The following is a 20,209-nucleotide window of genomic DNA, read 5'->3' as shown; positions in this document are numbered from 1 at the left end:
TTGAAGAGAAGTCAGAGTTCTGAGCCCAAAGTTTGGATTATAGAGGTGACCAGACCTGCACAACAGCTCATATGTTTTAAACAGTAGTTCAAAAGTTCTTATCAATTACAAATAATTAAATCTTGCTTTATTAATTTGCAAGTAAGTAATTAGAGAAATAATAGTGTATGATTGTTGAAAGTTATCAGTATAATGATAAATAGAGTCTCAATATTCTCAAAGAGCCAATTTGAAAATGCTGCAGTGTCAGCCAGTACCACTGGTTAGAGTCAGATTTTGTTAAAGAGTTTTGCTACTTTTAGTTACTTCAGCCATTTTTTGCTTACGAGCAGAAGTTAAATTATGCTACATATTGTTGAGACAGCAAACTACGTTTGCAGTAAATAAAATATATTATTTCTGGATATTGCATTGATAATTTTGTGATCAAATTAATGCACCATAGCAAGTTACTTCTCAGTTTGCAGCAGCCCAGAAGCCCTGCATTGCTGCATTAAGGTGCTAACACCACGAGGATTTAAATTCCCACCTTACCTGTAATCCACAGTTCACCTTTCAACTTCAAGTTATCTGTTGTGTAGGGTATGATTTCAGTAGGGACTTCCATTGTTGGATCATGATCTGATAGCTTCAGTGTCTGAACATGAAGAGAGATTGTGATTGTGGCTATTTCTTCTAGCTGTCAAGCTGATTAAAGGCAAGTTACCAGAAGCTGTAGTAATATTGAGTAGTATTACTGCTGGGTTGTTTCTCTGAAGAGCAAGAAATTTGTCATTTCCCTCACTCCCTCACCTGGGACTGAGTTTCAGACTACTCCTCTGTAGATGGAGAAGTAAAACACGCTTTAAATTAATGTATATGAACAGTTATCTGAAGTTCTACCTCTCACACGTTTTTGGTGTTTTTTTTTTTTCTGTTTCATTATCCAGGCAAAGGGAGGAATATTAGGTCTCCGTGATGGAGCAGAAGTTGTTCTTGGTCCAGACACTTCTATTGAGCTTTTGGGGTCAGTTCCACCAGAACAGCAGTTCATAAACCAGAAGATGAGGCCGGGCTCAGGAGTGCTGGCTGTTCGAGTCGTCCCAGATGGGCCAACTCAAGTTCTTCAGGTGAGAGTCCTTCGTTAACCTGAATCTAGTTTTATTATTTGCTTGTACTTGAAGTGCTTTTATGCCTTGCATCTCTAAATTCTTAGAAATAGCTGTTATTTATGAATAGGAAAATGATCATAGTAGTAATCTGCTTTGTTTTTTATTAGATAACAGATTTTAACCAACGCAGGAATGATCGTTTATCCGGTGGAGGAGATGAATTTCCAATTACAGAGCAAGATCTACGCAAATTAAAAAATCCAAACGTGGAGCAAGAATTAGAAGTAAGATACTACAATTTGTATCTTTCTATTTTTTTTTTTTTCCTCTTATTTTTCTATTTCTTCGAAGTTGTGTGGTGAGGTTTTGTTCTGGTTCATTTTCTCTCTGTCGTTCCCTTTTGCCCATGTGAACCTCTTGCTATGAACGTGTGCATTTTCCTGCTAAAACTCCTTATTCTTAAATGCTGGGTTTGTAAGTCTGTGATCTCTTTAAGAATTAATCATTAATGATCTGTTCAGCAGCTCAGGACATAAGTCTAAAATAAAACTTCTTCAAAGTATATATTCTGTACCACAAGGGTTTTTTCAAGGTTTTTTTCCTTCTCCTAATACTCTTTTTGCAGGTGCTTGTGAAACTGGAAGGTGGAATAGGATTGTCACTAGTCAACAAAGTCCCTGAAGAGCTAATATTTGCAAGCCTCACAAGAATTAATGTTCACTACACGCAGATGTCAACGAGTCAGGTGCTAGAGCTCAGTGTGCAGGATGTGCAGGTATTTGTTGTTATGAAACAAATATATTGTTTGTGGGTCTTCTGGAATGCTGGGAAGTGTTTGGAGCTCTTAATGAGATTTCAACTCCTTAACTTCAGAAGCTTCCCTGAGCGTCAGTTTTGATCTTTCATTGTCCTCTACTTAGTGACAGTTTATATGATGATGTATTTTTGCTCCATGTTATTAATTTTTAATTGTTTGGTAAGTTAGATTTTTTGTTTTGATACTTTGTAATGAAAAATCATCCATTGAAAACAGGAGTCCTGATGCTGAGTATCACAGTATGAGGCACAGAAACCTATTAACTGTTTGGTTTCCAAGCAGATTTTGATTCTGACTTCAAAGTTTTGCCTTTGTTTGCAGTTCAGTCTCTCAAATTCAGAATGAGCAAATTAAACTGAGCACGGTGATACCTTCTTCTGAGTCACTCTGTTCTCATTGTGCAAGATTTCCTTCAAGGAGTGTATGTGCTTTTGTAGACTCAATATTAAGTGGATACTCCTGAGTTAAAGAAGCTTGGTTTTGCTGCTTGTTGTCACTTATTCTTATTTTCTTGCCTATCTTTTCCATGCTGTAGGTGGACAACCAGCTCATTGGCACCACGCAGCCTTTTATGCTCTTCCTGACACCTCGGATGAGTGAAAATGAGCCCCTGGAGACTGCTCCTGCAGTGCAAGTGAATGCCATGAAATTTCCCAGTAAGAGTGCACTGACTGATATATACAAGGTAAACCACAGACTTTGTTATGCCATGCCTATTTCAGTCTGGTTAAATGATTCACCTGTTCTTAATTTTTACTAGCAATCTGAGTGAACTCATTTGTTGAATGAGGTCTGAAGCACTCAGTCCATATTCATAGTGTTTGAAGCTGCAGTACAGTGATGAACAGGATTTAAAAAAATAAGCAAAGATTAGTGAGATCACTGTTTGTAAACGTCCATCACTTTATTTCTCAAGCCAGTTACCCTCTTCAGAATTGCTAGGTATTGTGTAGTGAAGCCAAGTATCTGTGCCATGTTTTTGATGACTTGTACACAAGGTGATGACATCTCCCTGGTAAGATGTCATCTTGCAGCATAAACTCTGTTTTCTGTACTGCAGCAATTAATGTTGTTGGGGATTTTACCAACCAACTGGAGTTTTGTGAGGGCAAAATATGTGGTTATCAAACCACCTCCAAGTGTGTATTTTGACACGCTTGAAAACCAGCTGGTTTCACTGTTGGAATCCAGTTCAGCATCACATTCTGAAGTGTTGGTATTGGGTAACAAAGCACGGTACATTTCAACAACAAAAAAATCCAACCACTTGCAGTTGTAGGTGAATTCAAGTGAAGGAAGCTACCAAAGATATTTTTGAAGATGGGGATATTAATACAGTTCCATTCCAATGAAAATACTCTGTTAAATAGAACATATTGTCCTATTCAGTGGCTTGCACAGATTGTACTTCAAGTGCTAATACTGTAAACTGAGACTTGTTTATCTTTTTAGCATCTGATGATCACTGCTCGAAAGTTCACAGTTCAAATTGAGGAGAAGCTGCTTCTGAAGCTGTTGAGTTTCTTTGGCTATGCTCAGTCTGAATCAGGTATGGCATGAAATTACCAGCACTGCTTTTACAGTATGCGTAGCTGTTATGATCTTTGCATATGAATGAAGTTCAGAATTCCTGGTGAGCTCTTAGCTGCTTGGAGACTCGCACTGCTGGACAGAGCTGGAAAGCTTATGTCTCCAAGCTGTTTGTGTATGCTGTGCTTATTTCAGTGTACAGGCAATGATCCAGGTAACTGGCATTGTCCAGTGTGCAGTGGCTAAGCCATACCTCTATGGGAAGGAGTTTAGTGTTCGTTTTAAGCTTATGTAGCTGGGTTGATCTAACTTAAAGACTTAGCTTTGTAGTGAAGAACAAAAAATAAAGATACTGAATTCCACTCTTACACTGTTTACCAGTCTGTCCTTTGTTTAAGTTTACTCCAATGCCTTTTCTTTTTCTGTTTGTTTGCTTACTTTCTGTACAGTCTTTGTGGTTTATCTGCTCATACTGATGTCATCCAAGATTCAAACAGTATCTTTTTTGTCATTTATGTTCCACGTGTTCATTTGTCCAGCCTGTTCAATGTCTTCTCTATGGGTGTTTTCTCTGTTCAGTACTGATGATTGAAAGTATCAACGTTGCTTGTTTTGTACAACATACTGATAATTGGTCAAATAAGGAAGGATAAAGAAAACAGAGAGGAAAATGCTGTAAGGTCATGACTGTGCAGTAGGAAGGAAACAGTGCATAGTTTGTATCACTTTGCTTCTATATGATGACAGACACATTCAAAGCAAGATTAGAAGCTTAAACCGTGCATTTGGGTGACTTTAATTTTATCTAACTACAAATACATTCAGACTTTAGAGATGCAGGTGGATAGGAAAAGAATTCTTAAACCTCAGAGGTCAAGTTTGTGTCGTAAGGTATGAGTAATTTTGCTGACTACCCTAACAATTGCACGTTGTTTTTATTTACATAGAGAAACCTGTAACTCCTTACAGAGTATGCTTCCATAATTGCATATATATTCAATCTATTCTAATTCCTGTGTTTTGTCTGGGTGTAGAAGTTGAAAAGTATGATGAAAACCTCCATGAGAAGGTGGTTGAAAAAGGTGGAGGACAAAAGCGATACTACTTTGAAAATCTAAAAATCAGCGTGCCTCAAATCAAGTTGAGTGTCTTCACTTCCAACAAGCTACCTTTGGATCTCAAGGTAAGGCAGAGCACTCAGAGAATGTGCTTCCCAACAAGGAGATCCTGTGTTCTGTATGTTAACTGTCACAGAAGGTGTTCATTCAGTTCTGTGGCACAGGAGAGTTCAGGGGAGGAGGGAGAGAACAATCACAGTAGAACCTTTGTAGAGGTTTTTCTGACTACCTCTAATGTTTCTGGAAGGCGTGGACGTGGCAGTCTGCTAATGTGGAGGTAGACAGATTATTTTTATTAGAGACCACTGTTAACAAAGTTGCCTTATGTAATATCTGATAGTTAAACAGGAAATTACTTCCTACCGAAGTGAATAATGAGGGCTACTCCAGTTAGTCATCCATTTACTAAAAAAAATAAATAGGTCCCTTCTTGGAAATGTAAATCGGACTGTAATTTACCTTAATTACCTGCAGATGGCAGAAAAACTCATGTTACTATTGAGCATGATTTGGTGGCTACTGTAGGAAAACACAGCACAAGTATCAGGCTTCTTGCCTTCTTCAGATTTCCTGATGTTGGTGACTGTGCACATGTTGTTATAAAGAGCTGAACTAAAGCAATCTAGAACAGAATAGTTGGGAAGGACCTTTAAGGATCTAGTCCAACCACCCAATATGCAGACTTTACAGGATACTGATGGCCCATGGGCTAATTACTGTCTTCGTTTTCTTCCTTGATGATAACTGCAAAGGCTGGTTGAAGATCTGGGTACACCAAGTCATGAAACAGGCCTTAATCTTGCAGGAAGTTAAGATTGCTATTCCAGCTCATCCTGACAATTAATCCATTCATAGAACTTCAGCAAGGTGGAAAACATCCAGTTTTGTCTTCAATGCATATCATAGAGGGTGTAGTTTAATTGACCATTAGAACAGTTAAAGAGAAGTGCTAAACATGGAGCCTTCAACACATTTTGTTTTGAATATGAATGTCAAGTGTAGGAGGCTGCCTACATCTTGAGAGGTGTTTAACCACTGTCTAATTACTGAATGAATGTTTGTTAATTTGTTCATATTTTGCAAGTAAAAGGTTTGTAGAGTGATTGCCCTCTGAATCAAAGCATCTATATGGCAGTGGTAAACTACTCTAGCAGATAAGCTTTTGGCTTGTAACCGTTTTAAAGGTTAATTCGTTTGAGTGCTGTGAATGAGAAGTAGAGGGGAAAAAAATTAAATAGCAATATCTTTTATTTAATTAGGCATTGAAAAGCACGCTGGGATTTCCTCTAATCCGATTTGAAGATGCTGTGATTAATCTGGATCCTTTCACTAGGGTCCATCCATATGAAACTCAGGAATTTATCATTAATGACATTCTGAAACATTTCCAAGAGGTAAGTGTCATTTGGATTTCGGTGTGGGGAAGGCTGAAGTTCTCCTGATGGATGAGTTCTCTAGTGAGGGTTGGGGGAACTCTTGGTTATGAAGAGTGTTACTTGTTTGGGCATGCAGGAAAATACCATGATAATGTAGACACCACACTTTAAGATGAAGCTGTTCTTGTTCTTACTGATACTTGTGTGTTATTTTAGAGCATTCCTCCATTTTTAATTGACTTTGCTGGTGTTACCATGAGAATATTTCAACCTTTCTGTTGCTTTTACAGGAGCTGCTTAGTCAGGCAGCAAGGATTCTAGGTTCTGTGGATTTCCTGGGCAACCCTATGGGTCTATTGAATGATGTTTCAGAAGGCGTTACTGGACTTATAAAGTATGGCAATGTTGGTGGTCTCATAAGAAATGTCACACATGGAGTATCCAATTCAGCTGCAAAGGTAATAATTACCATAGTAAAGTTTGCTAAAAGTAGGGAACAAGTAGAATAGAATTATTGACCGTCTTCAAATAGAATTGCTTTCAATCCTGTTTGTTCTGTAAAAAGTTGCATTTGGAATGTTGCTCTTTTGGAATGCTTACACGTGTGTTTCAGGGTGCTGGTAACCCTGCAAGAAGCAGTGTGCCATGTTATGGATGTCCATTTGTTTTTCAGATTGAATGCAGTAATTAACAACATTTCAGGTCTCTGGTTCAGGTGTGGCATCATCTCCTGTGTGCACATGAACAGAGATGTATTACACTGGTTACCCAAACTAAAGCTCTATGGGAATTGGAGTACTTAAAGCGTTACTCAGTAGACCAGGAGAATTGTTGATTTTATTTTTGGGAGCTGATTCAACTGAGGCAAAAATGAATAGTTCTGCAAACACTTCAGTTATTTTTCTTTTGATGTGCCACACAGCTACAAAGTAAGAGATTGCTATGCCTTTAGCTTAATGCCAGGATCGGTGCACAGTGAACATTCTTTTGTCCCTCCAGATAATGACTGAGAGAGCACTATTCTATCAGTGTTATTAATTGAAAATAACTGCTTTGTTGCCTAAGAGAACACAGCAGCCAAAAATAGGAAATGATTTTGGTCATGGTCTGTATGGTGCTTGATACTGAGCAAACAAACGTCTGTTGGTGGGTAGCACTGGAATAATGTCTTCTTGACTTGAGGGCTTGTTATTAAATGTCATTTCCATGGTATTGTAGTTCCTAAACATGGGAAGTCTGTGTGTAAGGAGAAGGACGGTGTCGTGAGGGAGATGTGGCAAAGAGACCTAAATCAAATTTGGTCAGGAGGGATTAAAGGTGCTTTCTCTGATAGTGAGTTGTACTAGCTGATTAGTGGGACTTTGGTGTATTTGCAGGTAGGTAGCATTAAAGCATGCAGTGGTTGATACAGCCAGATGAAACTGGCACTCAAAATCTGCCTTTCCCAGCAATGGGTACCATACAGTACACAACAGTTACGGAAAACCTTGTGTTTTCCAGAGGTATTTTGTGGACATGATAATGGAGAAAAGAGAGATTGGTTGGGAGGATGGTTTGGTAACAGCTGAAACATGGAAGGAAACCTCTTGGTGTTACCCTGGCACACTGGAAGCTGTGCATGTGTGCCTCTTGGCTTGTACAGTCCAGCTTTCCTGATACTGCTGTAATTTCTGAAGGTGTTTTAATGAAAATTATATTCGAGGAAACTGGTGGACAAAGTAAAATGTCCTTCCAAAATTCCCAAATGGGGGTAACTGATGATAAGAGTCTCTCATTCTTTCTTCCCTTCTCTTAAATAGGGATAAGATTAATTGTCCTTTCACAGCCTTACTTGTACATGTGAATCTTATTTGCACTTCTTTTTCCTGCATTGGTAGGAAAAGGTAATTCAGAAGTTTAAAAGGGCAAGAGGTAGTATTTACATAATCACACACAACTCCAGAGGGATATTTTCAGACCTGGCTGAACTGCCATAGAGATCCCCCATCCATCACCAGGTGCGTGGCTGTGAGCACAGACAGCTGAACTGTGAGGAAGATGATATAAACGTTCTCTAAAACAATTGCTTCGTTCCCTGCATTGCCTTATTAGAACCTTTACAGTGACTTAAAATACTGCGTCGCCAACACTCCCATCTTAATCCCATTCCCACCTCTTTTGAGATCCACTACAGGGCACTTTAAGCATGTGGTTAAGGCATCTCAAAGTGCATGTGTTGTTAGTGTCAGCACTGCAGATGCAGCTTATCCACGCCGTTGGGTAGAATCCTCACTGAGCTTCTGTAAGGCAGCATCCATCTGTGCCAGTGCTCGTGTCCATGCTTCCTCCTCACAGCTCTCATCTCTTGTGACCCATCCACTCCACCCAATAGAGAATGTTTCTTTAGAGTTTCCTTTCTATAAAGGGTTGTTTCCTCACTGCAATCACATCTGCAGCAACGGACTCATAAATCTTTTTTTAAAAGGCACGAGCCTTCCTACGTTTCCCACAAGGGCAAGGTCACTCTTTGAACTTTGCAGTCATTTGTAACCAAGGGGTTTCTGAAAGAACGTTTTCAAAGGCAGAGGGGTGGTTGGATGCTGAACTCCTCTCGAAATTCACCAGAATCTGAATGCCTGCTTCCCATTTATACCTTTGAAAATCACCCCATGGACTGTTTATTTGTCTTGACAGGTATTTTTTTTTCTCTTTCCTTCATACTTCCAAAGTGTCTGAGATGCAAGGCTCATGCTGTTGCCTTCTAAAAATATTGATTATATTTTTATTCTTTCTTCACTTAGTCCTCCTTCCAGTATTACCTTTGCTGCATGGAAGATGGTCATAAAGAAGGCTCAAATAATCAGGATGATTTCTTCTGTGTGTCTTCTGCTGCTCATAGGCATCTAAATCTGCCTAAGGTTTCACAATCGTCTCCATGCAATACAAATGCAGCTGATGACACCATATATGTGTGTGGCACTAAGTAGAGCATGGCTTCCCACTCTACCATTAGCATGCCTTGTGATCATGTTATGTTAAGGAACAAGATAGAGGGGAAAATAATTCCTATTACTGAAGAAAAACACCACTGAAGCAATAGATCCATTTCACCTTGCTCCCTTGGTGCTGTCTATAGAGAAATGGTCATTAAAAGGCTCTTTCGCCACAGACATTTCCACCTGGCTCAGCTGTGCCATAGAGGTCCTCATCTTCTGCAGCTCATCCAGTGTGGCTGGTAACTGATGTAAGCAGATAGCCCAGCCTCCCTCCTGCTTGTGAGAGAGATCTCTGTGGTGGTTGTTCTGGGTACCTGACTTCAAAGTGTCTTCAGTAAAACTCTGTACTGGATTTTAAGATGTGAATGGAAACTAAACCTAAATACTGTAGTCATCGCTTTAAACCTAACACTGCTTGACTGAATTGAAAAGTAAGCTGTTTGGGTTGTATCTGGTTTTGTCATTTTATTGCTTTTGTATTTTATAGTTCTGTTGCTTACCCCTGTAATGGCTTTTCCATGCATTTCAGAGCACACAGTGGGTAATGCCTTCTTTCAAGTGAAGAGCTGCAGTGTATTTAAGTTGGCACAAAACCTTAGGTTAAGTAAAGTTCACTATAGAGAGTTTTGTAGATTTTATCCCTTGGAGACTCTGAGTTCTGTATTTTAAAAAGTTCTTTGATCCTAAATATAGACACCTGAGGGAATTTCATTCCCTCTGAATGAAGCCTTCTATAGTTGCCATATGCGTAGAAATGTCCTGAATTCTTGGCATTCACACTTCATTTCCCCTTCAGGCATGATGGTTCTAAATCCTAAGCTGTTCCTGTTTCTGAGGTGTTTCAGTCAGAATGGAATACTGAACACAGTGTTACTGTCTGAACTGGTGACCCCAGCAGTTCCAGACCCCATCCAGCCCAGCTGTGGGCACCTCCAGCCTTGGGCACCTCTCTGGACAACCTGTTCTACCTCTGGGCCCGCTCAAGCAGGTGCATGGCTGTCCTGTGAAGCGTATGTTGTCTTTTTGGTTAACTTCATGGATTTTGAGTTTTACTCTGGGAAAGCTGATGGTTGTCCTTTACAAGAGTAGTCTGGATATTGAGATGGTGGTATTTAGTAGCCACGGTCGTGGGTGGTTCAGCTTCAAGGTAACATTGGGTGTGTTTTCTTGTTTGATTGGTTTTAGTGCCCTTTTTTTTTGTTCTGATTCATTTCAGATTAAGGTGGTTCTCCTCCCATTTGCCCCAGTATTGTCCAGGTAACACATCCAGGTGGCACTGCTGCTCAGCTTCAGTTCAACCTGCGTTTCAGTCTAAGACTGTAGCAGAGATTCAAATGCTAAGCAGTGAGAATCTGAATGAAGATGTATGAATTGTGAGAATCTATGATGGAAAGTAAATGTAATTCCCAGGCAGAAACTTTCAGTTCTGGGGCTGTTTTATGGATGAGGCCTTTTACCCATTTCCCAACTGTTCCAAAAGACAGCAGGATTTATGGCCGAATCACAACAATCAAAAGCCATGGAGAGTGCCACCTCTTCTGTGCGGAACATCTGGTATCATTATCTTCTGAAAGAGATTTGGGGAGAAGTGAAAGGTAGAGGATCAGATCTGAGAATTTGGAAGGACTGTCTTTTTCTCCATGGGAAGGGCTCTTCATCATTGAAGCCAAATTCAGCATTTCTTGTACAGAGCATCTTAGGCAAAGTGTGGGTGAGCCTGCTCAGACTGCCATGTGTTGTTGACTAGAGCTTTGCTCCCAAGAATGTTCTCAAAAAGTGAAACACAATTTTGAAGTGAACAAAGGAGAGTTCAAATTGCGATACGTGAAATGTTGCTAGAGGTGCAAACTGGTGAAATTAGAAATGAACGTATTTATCATATAGACAGAAGGAATTGTGGTCTGAGCCTACGGGTGTTAAATAGCCAGTGTGTTGTGTCACATGTCACAGTTAGAACCTGAAGGAAAAGAATGGGGTGCGGGTTTGAAGTTCACACTTCAGTCCTGACACGAGGCAGGCTACACCTCCCTGCTGTGTGTTTGAATGGGGAGCACATAGAAGGTTGTGTGTGATATGTTAAATGGAGATTTAAACTTGAAATTCCTTGGGTATGCATCCCTGAGGAGAGAAGACAATACTTCTGTGTCCTGAGGAGATCTCCAGGTCTGTGTGCTGTAGTACAGATGGTTGCCATCAGTGTTATCAATCCGGGTGTGCAGGAGGGGTGGCAGGCCGACGGGAATGGCCTTGCATGAGGTTTCCTCCAGAGGTAGGAACAGGTAATACATAAAAACAAACAGTAAAACAAACAAAAAACACAGCCCTGTATGCAGGCAGCAGCAGGGCTGGGTCAAGATGGTGATTAAAGACAGTCTGCCACAGTGCCAGTGCCTTGTGCTCTGTCAGCTCCATGAACCGGACTCAGGTTTTTGCCTCAGGTTCTCAGAATCCGGAGGGTTTGGGGCTTTTTTTAAGGAGGAGGCGATGGCAAAATAATTCTGTTTCCAAAACACAAACAAACAGGAAGACCTTAAAGCTTGGCAAGAGTTAAAGTGGAGGAGGGTGGGAGGGGGGGGGATTATCTGTTAAGAGTATTAGTTGTTTAATAAAGCGCGGTTGTCCTCCAGATGAACCCGCCAGTGACTCTGCAATTGGGGTCATTCCAAGTTCATGCTGTGGACTTTTGACTGCCTTCTGTGGATGTGAAAACAGCCGGCAGTCCCGCAGGGATCACTCGCCAGCCCCGTAACACAAAACTGTCCCAGCAGGCACCTGCCGGCCCGGCCATTGGGCCCTGAGGAGCCAGGCTGGGGACGCCCGGCTGTGGGCGGCCGCGGGTTGCCGGCCAGCAGGCCCTGTCAGGAGGCATTAGGGACTTAGTTAACGAGGGGATGTGAGCTAATTAAAGCGCCTTTCCTTTGGTTGTATGACAGGGAATCTCAAGAAACCTATGTTTGTGCAGTGGGAAAAGGTGTTGTCTCGCTGTCAGTAATTGAGGGAGGGCCAAAGTTGATGCATCTCTTAAAATGAGAGGCTGATGATAGCGTTGTGCTGATTTAGTAGTTTCTGAATTAAGGCTGTGTCAGATCTGTTCTCAGTTCCGTTACACACTGCTGACCCGGTTATGAGTGTGCCCTGGGCTTGGCCTAAACCATCCTCTGCAGGAGGTGTTCCATCTAACCTGTGAATTAAAGCAGAAAAAGTGCCTTAAGCCCAATGTGACTGGATCCACAAACCTTTCAGTCTCGGCACCTGAGCACTTCTCTTCCTGGGAGGAGGACAGAAGCCATGGCAAGCATATTTTGTGGAGCAGCTTCAGATAGGCAGGAATTTTAAGTCTGAGGAGAAAAAAAACACTATTCTTTCAAAAATATTTTAAGTCCTTTGTTGGTGCCATTACAATGCATGTTGACCGAAGTGGAAGACAGGGGGAATCATAGAGTCATAGAGTGGTTTGGGTTGGAAGAGAACTTTAAAACCATCCATTTCCAACCGCCTGCTGTAGGCAGGGACACCTCCCACCAGCCCAGGTTGCTCAGAGCCCACCCAGCCTGGCCTCGAGCACCTCCAGGTTGGGGCATCCACAGCCTCACTGGGCAACCTGTTCCCATGTCTCACCACCCTCACAGTAAAGAATTTCTTCCTAATATCTAGTCTAAACCTACCCTCTTCTAGTTTAAAGCCATTTCCCCTCATCCTTTTGCTACATGCCCTCATAAAAAGCCCCTCCTCAGCTTTCCTGCAGGCTGCCCTCAGGTACTGGAAGGCCACTAACAAAGGAGGAAAGCTGTGTTGTCTTCTGACTTACTGACATCCAGTTTGTAAAGTTCTTAACAACGCACTGAAAAAAAAATAAAATTAAAAAAAGCCTGTTCTTATCAGTGAGTAAAGGAGCTGCTCTAAAAGTAATTTTCATGGTAAGTCACAGAAATGTGTTAAATACATTAAATATCAGTCTTGAGGTATCACGATAGAAGTACAGGAACTTGGGCTGGAGAATTTACAAGATGAGTTTATCTGTCCCGCTGTGCTCAGTCACTGTTTATGCAAAGAACAGTGCATTTTTACACTTCATCTAAAGTGCAGCACCAAGCTTTGAGAAGGGCTGCTGGCTTGGAACCCGGCTTCCTTTGCCATAGCAGCCCCTGGCAGCATGGATGTGGGTCTGCTTCGCCTCTAATGCAGATGCTGTGAACATTTCGGGTCCATGCACTGAGAGAAGGGCTTCATTTGAGACTGTTATATTTCACTGCCAAAAGTCAGTGCAAAACCTCCTCTGAAATAGATCTTACAGGTTTGAGAGACATAGAAAATAATTTTAATGGTGCTGCTTGAAGGCATATAACCAGAAGGGATGAAACTTAGAGATAGGCATTAAGTGCTTAGGTGTAGTGCACTGTGTTGTATCACTAGGTTGAACAGCAATACCAAAGCTTCCACACCTTCCTTGTTGAATAGTTGTTCACTTTCAAAAATAAAAGTGAAACTCCAATGGAAGGAACCTCTCATTTCTAATGCTGTCAGTTGCCTTGAGTTTATGGTATCATCTGTAGTTACAGGTTACACAAGAGAAATGTTAAATGTACATAATGTGCTGACATTCGTAGTAAAATGTAGTTAGATGTTATCTAAAGACAAAATGATGATAAGCTAAGAAGACAGCTTAAACAAAGGTAAGAAATAATTTTTTAGCAGTTATGTAAGTAAAACATTCAGTACTGGGAAAGGTGAGCAAAATACACTTTGGAGGGAGGGGTGTTCAGTATTCCCCAGTTCATACGCTGTTTCCATGCACGAGGGTTTTTTCCCAGGATGAGTGTGACCATTGCCTGCACGGGGTGTTCAGTTCAAGAGCAGAGTGAAGGGCAGCAAAGAGTGTTTTTAAAAGACTGAAAGCTGAGCAAACCCTGTGATTTCTAGTTGCAGTGTGCAGTTGGTTATGAGGTTTGCACTGAAATTCAGACTGACCTATATTTAATTCAATTTAATCACTTTCTTCCTTAACATTCCATGCGATGTTCTGCTTTGCTCAGTCAATAATATTTGTAAAAGTACAATTCTCTGATGCTAGAATTACAATGGAATGTTTGGACTTAAGTCATAATTGTGTATTTATCCTTTTGGGATGTCCTTCGAGAACAAAGCGGTGCCAAGAGCTTAAAAAGACTTTAAGAGATTACTTAAAACTGATTTCCATGCTGTGTGCCTCATGCATCTGGCTTAGAGGGAACATGCAGTACAAAGACTAGAATTAACTCTGTTTTTGTTTGCTCTGAATTCTTCCTGTGCCCCATAAGCCTCATTATTTGGCATCAGCTTGGGTCACAAATGCTGTATATGGTTTTATTTTGTTGGTAGTGGTGTTTTCTTGATTGAAACAGCGAAGGGATTGGGATTGGACTAGTTGAAATTTGAGGTCCCTTCCAATTCCTGATGTTCTGTGATTCTGTGACAAAGTTGAAATATCTTTAGTGCCTGGAGTGGCACAACTCGAGTCTGTCTGGAGTTAATAGTCTAGAAGCCCCGTACTTGGCTTCAGTTGGAGATGTGGGCTGGCTCTTCAGTGCTGCCTTCTCACGTGTACCCAACCTACATGGCTGGCTTCGCTCAGTAACCAGGAAAGGATCTCGGAAGTGGGGAAAAAAAGGTAAATACCACGTTACTGATTTATTTGATTAGCAAGTAGACATGATGAAACTAAGGGGGGGGGCGGTGGATTTTACAGCTCCCTTTTTTAGTTTCGTGTTTGTTCCATAGATGGTTGTATTTCGCTGTTGGCGTTTGCTTGGCCCTCGGCCTCTGAAGTTACCAACAAAAGGAAGACAAAGGTGGATCTCACTTCTGTTGTCACTTTTGTTTAGGGTGGTATGGTTAGGTTGTGGTTGGCCTTGATGATCTTTAAGGTCATTTCCAACCTGAGTGATTCTACGGAGACCATTTTCCAGGTGATGGGTTCGCAGCTCCATGGGCCACCATCACTGCTCTCCAGATGTAGAACCACGATGAGGCCAACGCTGCAGCACAGGTTGCTTCACCCCCTCAGCAGTCCTTGCTGTGGCTGCCCAGTGCCCGTGAGATGCCTGGTTGTTGGCTCTGCTCTTCTGGTTGTGGTCTTGGTGGTTTGTTGTTGTTTTTTACACGTAGCAGAGACTATGACTTCTAACCTGTGTGCGTGTGGTATTTTTCCCTTTTTCCTTCTTGCCAAGGGAGTGAGTCACAATTATGTTAACATTCTGTGTATGAAAACAGCATTATTGCTGTTAGATGTCAGATTCTGGTTCGCTGAGGAGTGAGAAATAAGGCAAAAGGACAGATGTACTTCACCAGGAAAGCTGGTATAGTGGAGCCAGTCCTGACAGGGCAAAATAGACCAGCGAGTATAAAGAATGCTTACCAGTTCTGGTCAGTACTGAGATGTTGGGCTATTCCTGCTGCCTGATTCTCTGAGTATGCATTAATGTAGCTTTCAAAATATATCCATAAAATACCATTTTCAGGACTGGACAGATTTCTTAATGAGATTTGAATTCTGAAGGCCTGTGGAGCTCTTTAGTTTTCATAGCAGCTCCTCTAATCCTCTTAAAGGAAACTATTTGCACACACGCACACAAAATCCAATGCTAAACACAGCTAATAGATAACATCAGGTTGGTTTGTATTTCTAGGCTAATTAAAAAAAATAACATCTAATTTAAGTTCACAAAGAGGTCACAAGTACTGCTGCCAGTGATTGCGATGCTCTGCTGAGTGTCCATACTGTCAAGTCATAAGAAGGTTCGTGGGATGTGATTTTCATTCATGTTGCCAAAGCCCACTTGTTTAGTGAATTGTAACTGCTGGGCTGGTTTGTTTTTGTGCTGGAAAGAAGTACCTGAAACAAGGAAATGGTGTCACTGGTGGAAAAGGAAGCTGGCCTGGAAAAACTGGCAGGGGGAGAAAGGTCTTGGGCATGGCACTGGGAACACTGTCTGTTTTGTTTGTAATTCCCAGTGTATCAGAATTTCACACCAGGTTTCGTTATATTCAGGTTCATACCTTAGTCATGTGGCTTGTTTAAATGGATGCAAAGGAGACAGTATGTGCAAGAAAGCAAAGCAAACAGCACCACTACACAGTTCTGAATGAGTGAATACTGGTGAGCTGTTCATCAGTGCAGGACAGATGGGCTCTACCACCACTGCAGGCACTGCTGTTCTCCAATCCAGCACAAGTTTGTTTATTTATTAAGAGTGTAAGAATGCTTATGTTAGCTGAGGAGGTACAGAAGAACAACTCCACGTAACCAAAAGGCACTCTTGTTTGGAGGTTACAATAGGAAAATGTCTGCTGGGAATCTCTTTCCATAATAACATCCTGAATATGAAAGTTTTGGAGTTTGTTGGGTTTTGTTTTGTGTCCCTTTCTTTGGAGCCTTGCTCCCCCTCTTGGTTTGAGTAGCACTGACAGGTCACAGATTGATGTACTTCTTCAGAGCTCTCTTCATGGCAAAAAAACCTGGACTAACTGCACAGGTATAAAAAGAGAACTGTATCAGTTTCACATCTAAAATCTAGGGATTTCTTCAGTATACCTACATAAGAGAAGCAGCTTTTTTCTTTTAATAATAGAAATGGTTCTTCTTTTCCAGTTTGCTGGGACCTTGTCGGATGGCTTGGGAAAGACAATGGACAACAGACATCAAACCGAGCGCGAATACATCCGCTATCACGCTGCAACGAGTGGAGAGCACCTTGTTGCAGGCATCCATGGCCTTGCACATGGTAAGCTTAACTTGTTTCACTCCTACAGCAATGAGCAGATTGCAAAGAATGGTGCTCTACAGTTTGCATTACTCTTGGGCGGTGAGTTGTGGCCTCAGGGGCTGAGCTGTCGTAGACTTCATCTTTGAATAAGGTCTCTTCAGTTGTAATTGTAAATAAAAACTTCTTAAATTCAGTTTTAGAGAGCATTTCTCCAAAACTTCAGCCTCTGTGTAGTCATAAAATACCCACACACAGAGCCTTCTTTGGAGCCTGACACAGAAACAGAAATAAATGCCCATGGCTGGATTTTAACCTTTCTGCTTTCAGTTCACAAAATTTGAGTTTCCACAGAATCAGTGCATCAGTTTGAAGGAACGTTTCACCAGTTGGGTGATTTATTATTATTTGTTTTAACCTTCTTTTTGATTCTGATCCGAACGAGGGTAATTAATTTGTGTAAAAGACAGCAGGCTAGTCATAATTTGGCCAGAATCTCGCATCAATTTAGTTCATGATTTATCTGTTGAAGAAAGTTAAATCAATACAAGCCCAATTTAAAACAAATATTTATATTTTGCATCATCTTGACTCAGTTTGTTTAAATGTCATTCTTTGAGTGTGACTGTGGCTGGCTGCATCGTTTGGCTTTTCCTAAAACAACAGCAATGTTCTGTGCTGAGCAGAAGTCTTTACCCCTGTGTTCTGTCATAAAGAGATTGTGGATCATGGGAAGTCTCTCTCCTACTCATCTCGTGTGTTGTAAAGTCTGCTATAACCAATATTAGTACAAAAGGAGGAAAACCGAAATGTTTCAGACGTTGCTGAGAAGTCAATTAAAATGACTTAATCAGTAATTAGTGGGACTGTTTTAGTTTCAGTTCTGTGGAATTGTTACATGCTTCCCACCACTCCATTAAATCCTGTCTGATGAAATGCAGGAATTAACCATCATCTACAGTTATTCAAGAGAAGTGATTGAAATGCTCTGTGCTTTGTTCTCAAGTTTGTAAGTGAAGATGCTGCCTGGGCTGTACTTGAATTACAGATGTGAAGAGCACCTGGTTGCTGCAAAGCTAGAGAGCCAGGTGGGGGGAAGCATTCCTATGGAGCTTAAGCCAGTTCACCAGTAATTGTGCAATATGACATCTGTAAAGCACATCCTCAGATAATATGAACTGTTCCAAGTCTTGAAGACTCAGTAGAATCTTGATTTCTTCTGAGCACTTTGTGATGGAAACATTTACAGGAATGTCAGTTGGCAGCATCAAAAAATCACTCATGCCAGCTTACTGGAGTTGACTTTTTCCGGACTTTTTCCTACTCTGCTCTTTTTGTGTGTGCCAGGTATCATTGGAGGACTGACAAGCGTCATCACTTCAACAGTAGAAGGTGTGAAGACTGAAGGTGGTGTCAGTGGTTTCATATCAGGTCTTGGGAAGGGTCTGGTTGGCACAGTAACCAAACCTGTTGCTGGAGCTCTGGATTTTGCATCAGAAACTGCGCAGGCAGTGAGGGACACGGCGACTCTGAGCGGCCCCAGGTCAGTAAGTGCTTCATACTGCCAGTCATTTATAATGTTCAATGTGTTTTATGATACCTGCTGCAATTTCTAACCTGATCATCTTTCCTTGCCCAAAGAAACTGTCAATCAATTAAGTACACTGTGTGATGTAGCTTACTTCAATTAACTTTATTTTCTTTGGCAAGTTTTTTCAATGGTATCTGCTGGTACTTTACTCTTAGTTAAATAAGAAAAGCTGCAACATAAAATAGGAGTCAGGTTAAAATCCTAATTTTCATTTCTATAATAGTTCTCGTTTACCAAAAAAGTGCATGTGTGCCATTATTTGCACACACTTGTGTTAGCAGTCAGTGCCTGTGGACAGCTCATTGACCTCCTCCTCCGTGCTCAGCATAACCTGCTCTGAACAAAATAATGAGTATCTTTAAAATAAACAAGTATTTCACAGAATGAACCTGGGTGTGCTTTGTTGTGGAAATGGAAGTGTCCACATAGATGCCCCTGGTGTTCAGTACTTAGCTTGATTTGTAAAACCAAGAGGTCAGGGTTTACTATTAGGCAAGTAAATGTGCATACATAGAGTTACACAAGCAGTGCAAGCAGACCCCTAAGAAAACACATCTACTGTTTTGTTGGCACATCTTCTGAAGTTGTGTTTACCAGAAGGTAAGGAGGAGCACACCTGGCTGTCTCAGCAGCTGAGCTGTGTTGTTATTACAGGTTGTTTCAGGATGTGTGTTCAGGATTGTACTTAAAAGTCATCTTTTCAAATACTTCTGTGAGATCTCAGACTAGAAGCAGTAGTGGTGATGTTGCCAACAGCTGATAAACCACCCAGCAACTGAGAGGAGATCCCCAACCAGCCTTATCTCTAGCTTGTGTCTGCCTAGGTGACATATTTCCCTTTAACTTGTTAATTGTCAGTTATGAGATGAGGCCAGGTGAGCTGAAATACAGAATTCTGAAATACAGTCTTCACAGACCAGCACTGGGAAATGATTTTCTTCTTTAAATACGCTGTGATAAACGTTTGACCCACCAACACTACAAGGAAAATCTCTGCCACTTACATAATGAAGCAACCAGATTGGTTTTTTTTCAGGGGTATAAAAGAACAACAAAGGATTTGGACGTTTCTTGGACTGCTGTGTACCAATATCCCCCTGCTGCATTTGTTAACTGTTCAAATATGTGCAGTTTGGAATCAAAATAGAACAGCGTTCCAAACTCAGGATGCTGGCTCCTGTTGAATTTTCTGTTTTAAGTGTGTGCTGGGACATGCAGACTCCTCCAAGCTAAGTGCACCAAACCATCTAACTGATGAAAATGAGTTTGTGGCAGTAACTGATCTCAAATGTAGTTCTGAACAAGTGAGCACAGTAGGAATGATAAACATTTTAAGAACTGTCCTGAACTTATCTTGAGGCTGACAGCTCAGGTGTAAGTTTCAGGTATTGGTGCAAAAAGTGTTAGCAGTTAATTACAGCTCTACTGAAATAGTGTAAAATGTAACTGTAAATTAAAGGCCCTTGCAGTTCTCTTTATCGTATGGATTAACTTCTTCATTATTTCTCTATTAAAAAAAAAAAAAAAAAGAAAGAGCCCTGAAATGATGCTGCTTGGCTTCAAATGTTACTGAATTTCAGTTGGAGAGCAATGGGGAAGACTCTGTGGGTTGTGTTACTCAGTGATTGTGCTGCTTGGACAGAAATCTCTGTTGGTTTCAGATGTATTGATTTGTACTGGGATTCATGCAGCTAGCAAAACCTCTCTGTTTGCAGTGTGGAGCCAAGCTCAGTCCTGCTGAGACACAGACGATGGCTTTATAGCTTACTGTGGTAGTTTAAAACGTGATGTGTTTAAAGGGCAAGAAGATATTTTCAAGTCTAACTATAGGCTGGACTTGTTCAAGGCTAATCTTAAACGTTACTGTATTGTGTTTGTAATTTATGAATAAAGCTGCATTAATATTTTTAAATTTTAATGCCGGGGATAAAAGAAAACAGTTGTTGGCAACGCCGTATCCATCTAATTTATA

General features: G+C 41.0%; 1 protein-coding gene across 5 annotated transcripts in view; it reads left to right on the top strand.

The window, feature by feature from the left end:
• Positions 1-20,209, top strand: part of VPS13D (vacuolar protein sorting 13 homolog D) — an 89,003-nt gene that overhangs the window by 47,889 nt on the left and 20,905 nt on the right. For all 5 annotated transcript variants that reach the window (XM_085242618.1, XM_085242620.1, XM_085242617.1 and 2 more), the window contains 10 exons: positions 930-1,109; positions 1,259-1,375; positions 1,717-1,866; positions 2,444-2,593; positions 3,361-3,457; positions 4,473-4,621; positions 5,816-5,950; positions 6,223-6,390; positions 16,535-16,667; positions 17,994-18,189. In XM_085242618.1, the coding sequence (XP_085098744.1) occupies positions 930-1,109; positions 1,259-1,375; positions 1,717-1,866; positions 2,444-2,593; positions 3,361-3,457; positions 4,473-4,621; positions 5,816-5,950; positions 6,223-6,390; positions 16,535-16,667; positions 17,994-18,189 (1,475 nt within the window). The remainder of the gene's footprint in view (positions 1-929; positions 1,110-1,258; positions 1,376-1,716; positions 1,867-2,443; positions 2,594-3,360; positions 3,458-4,472; positions 4,622-5,815; positions 5,951-6,222; positions 6,391-16,534; positions 16,668-17,993; positions 18,190-20,209) is intronic.

This window comes from Meleagris gallopavo, chromosome 23 (genome assembly GCF_905368555.1).
Source record: "Meleagris gallopavo chromosome 23, MGAL_WU_HG_1.1, whole genome shotgun sequence".
Classification (NCBI taxonomy): Eukaryota; Metazoa; Chordata; class Aves; order Galliformes; family Phasianidae; genus Meleagris; species Meleagris gallopavo.
Note: the sequence above shows the minus strand (reverse complement) of the source record. Positions and strands in the feature narration are given on the sequence as shown.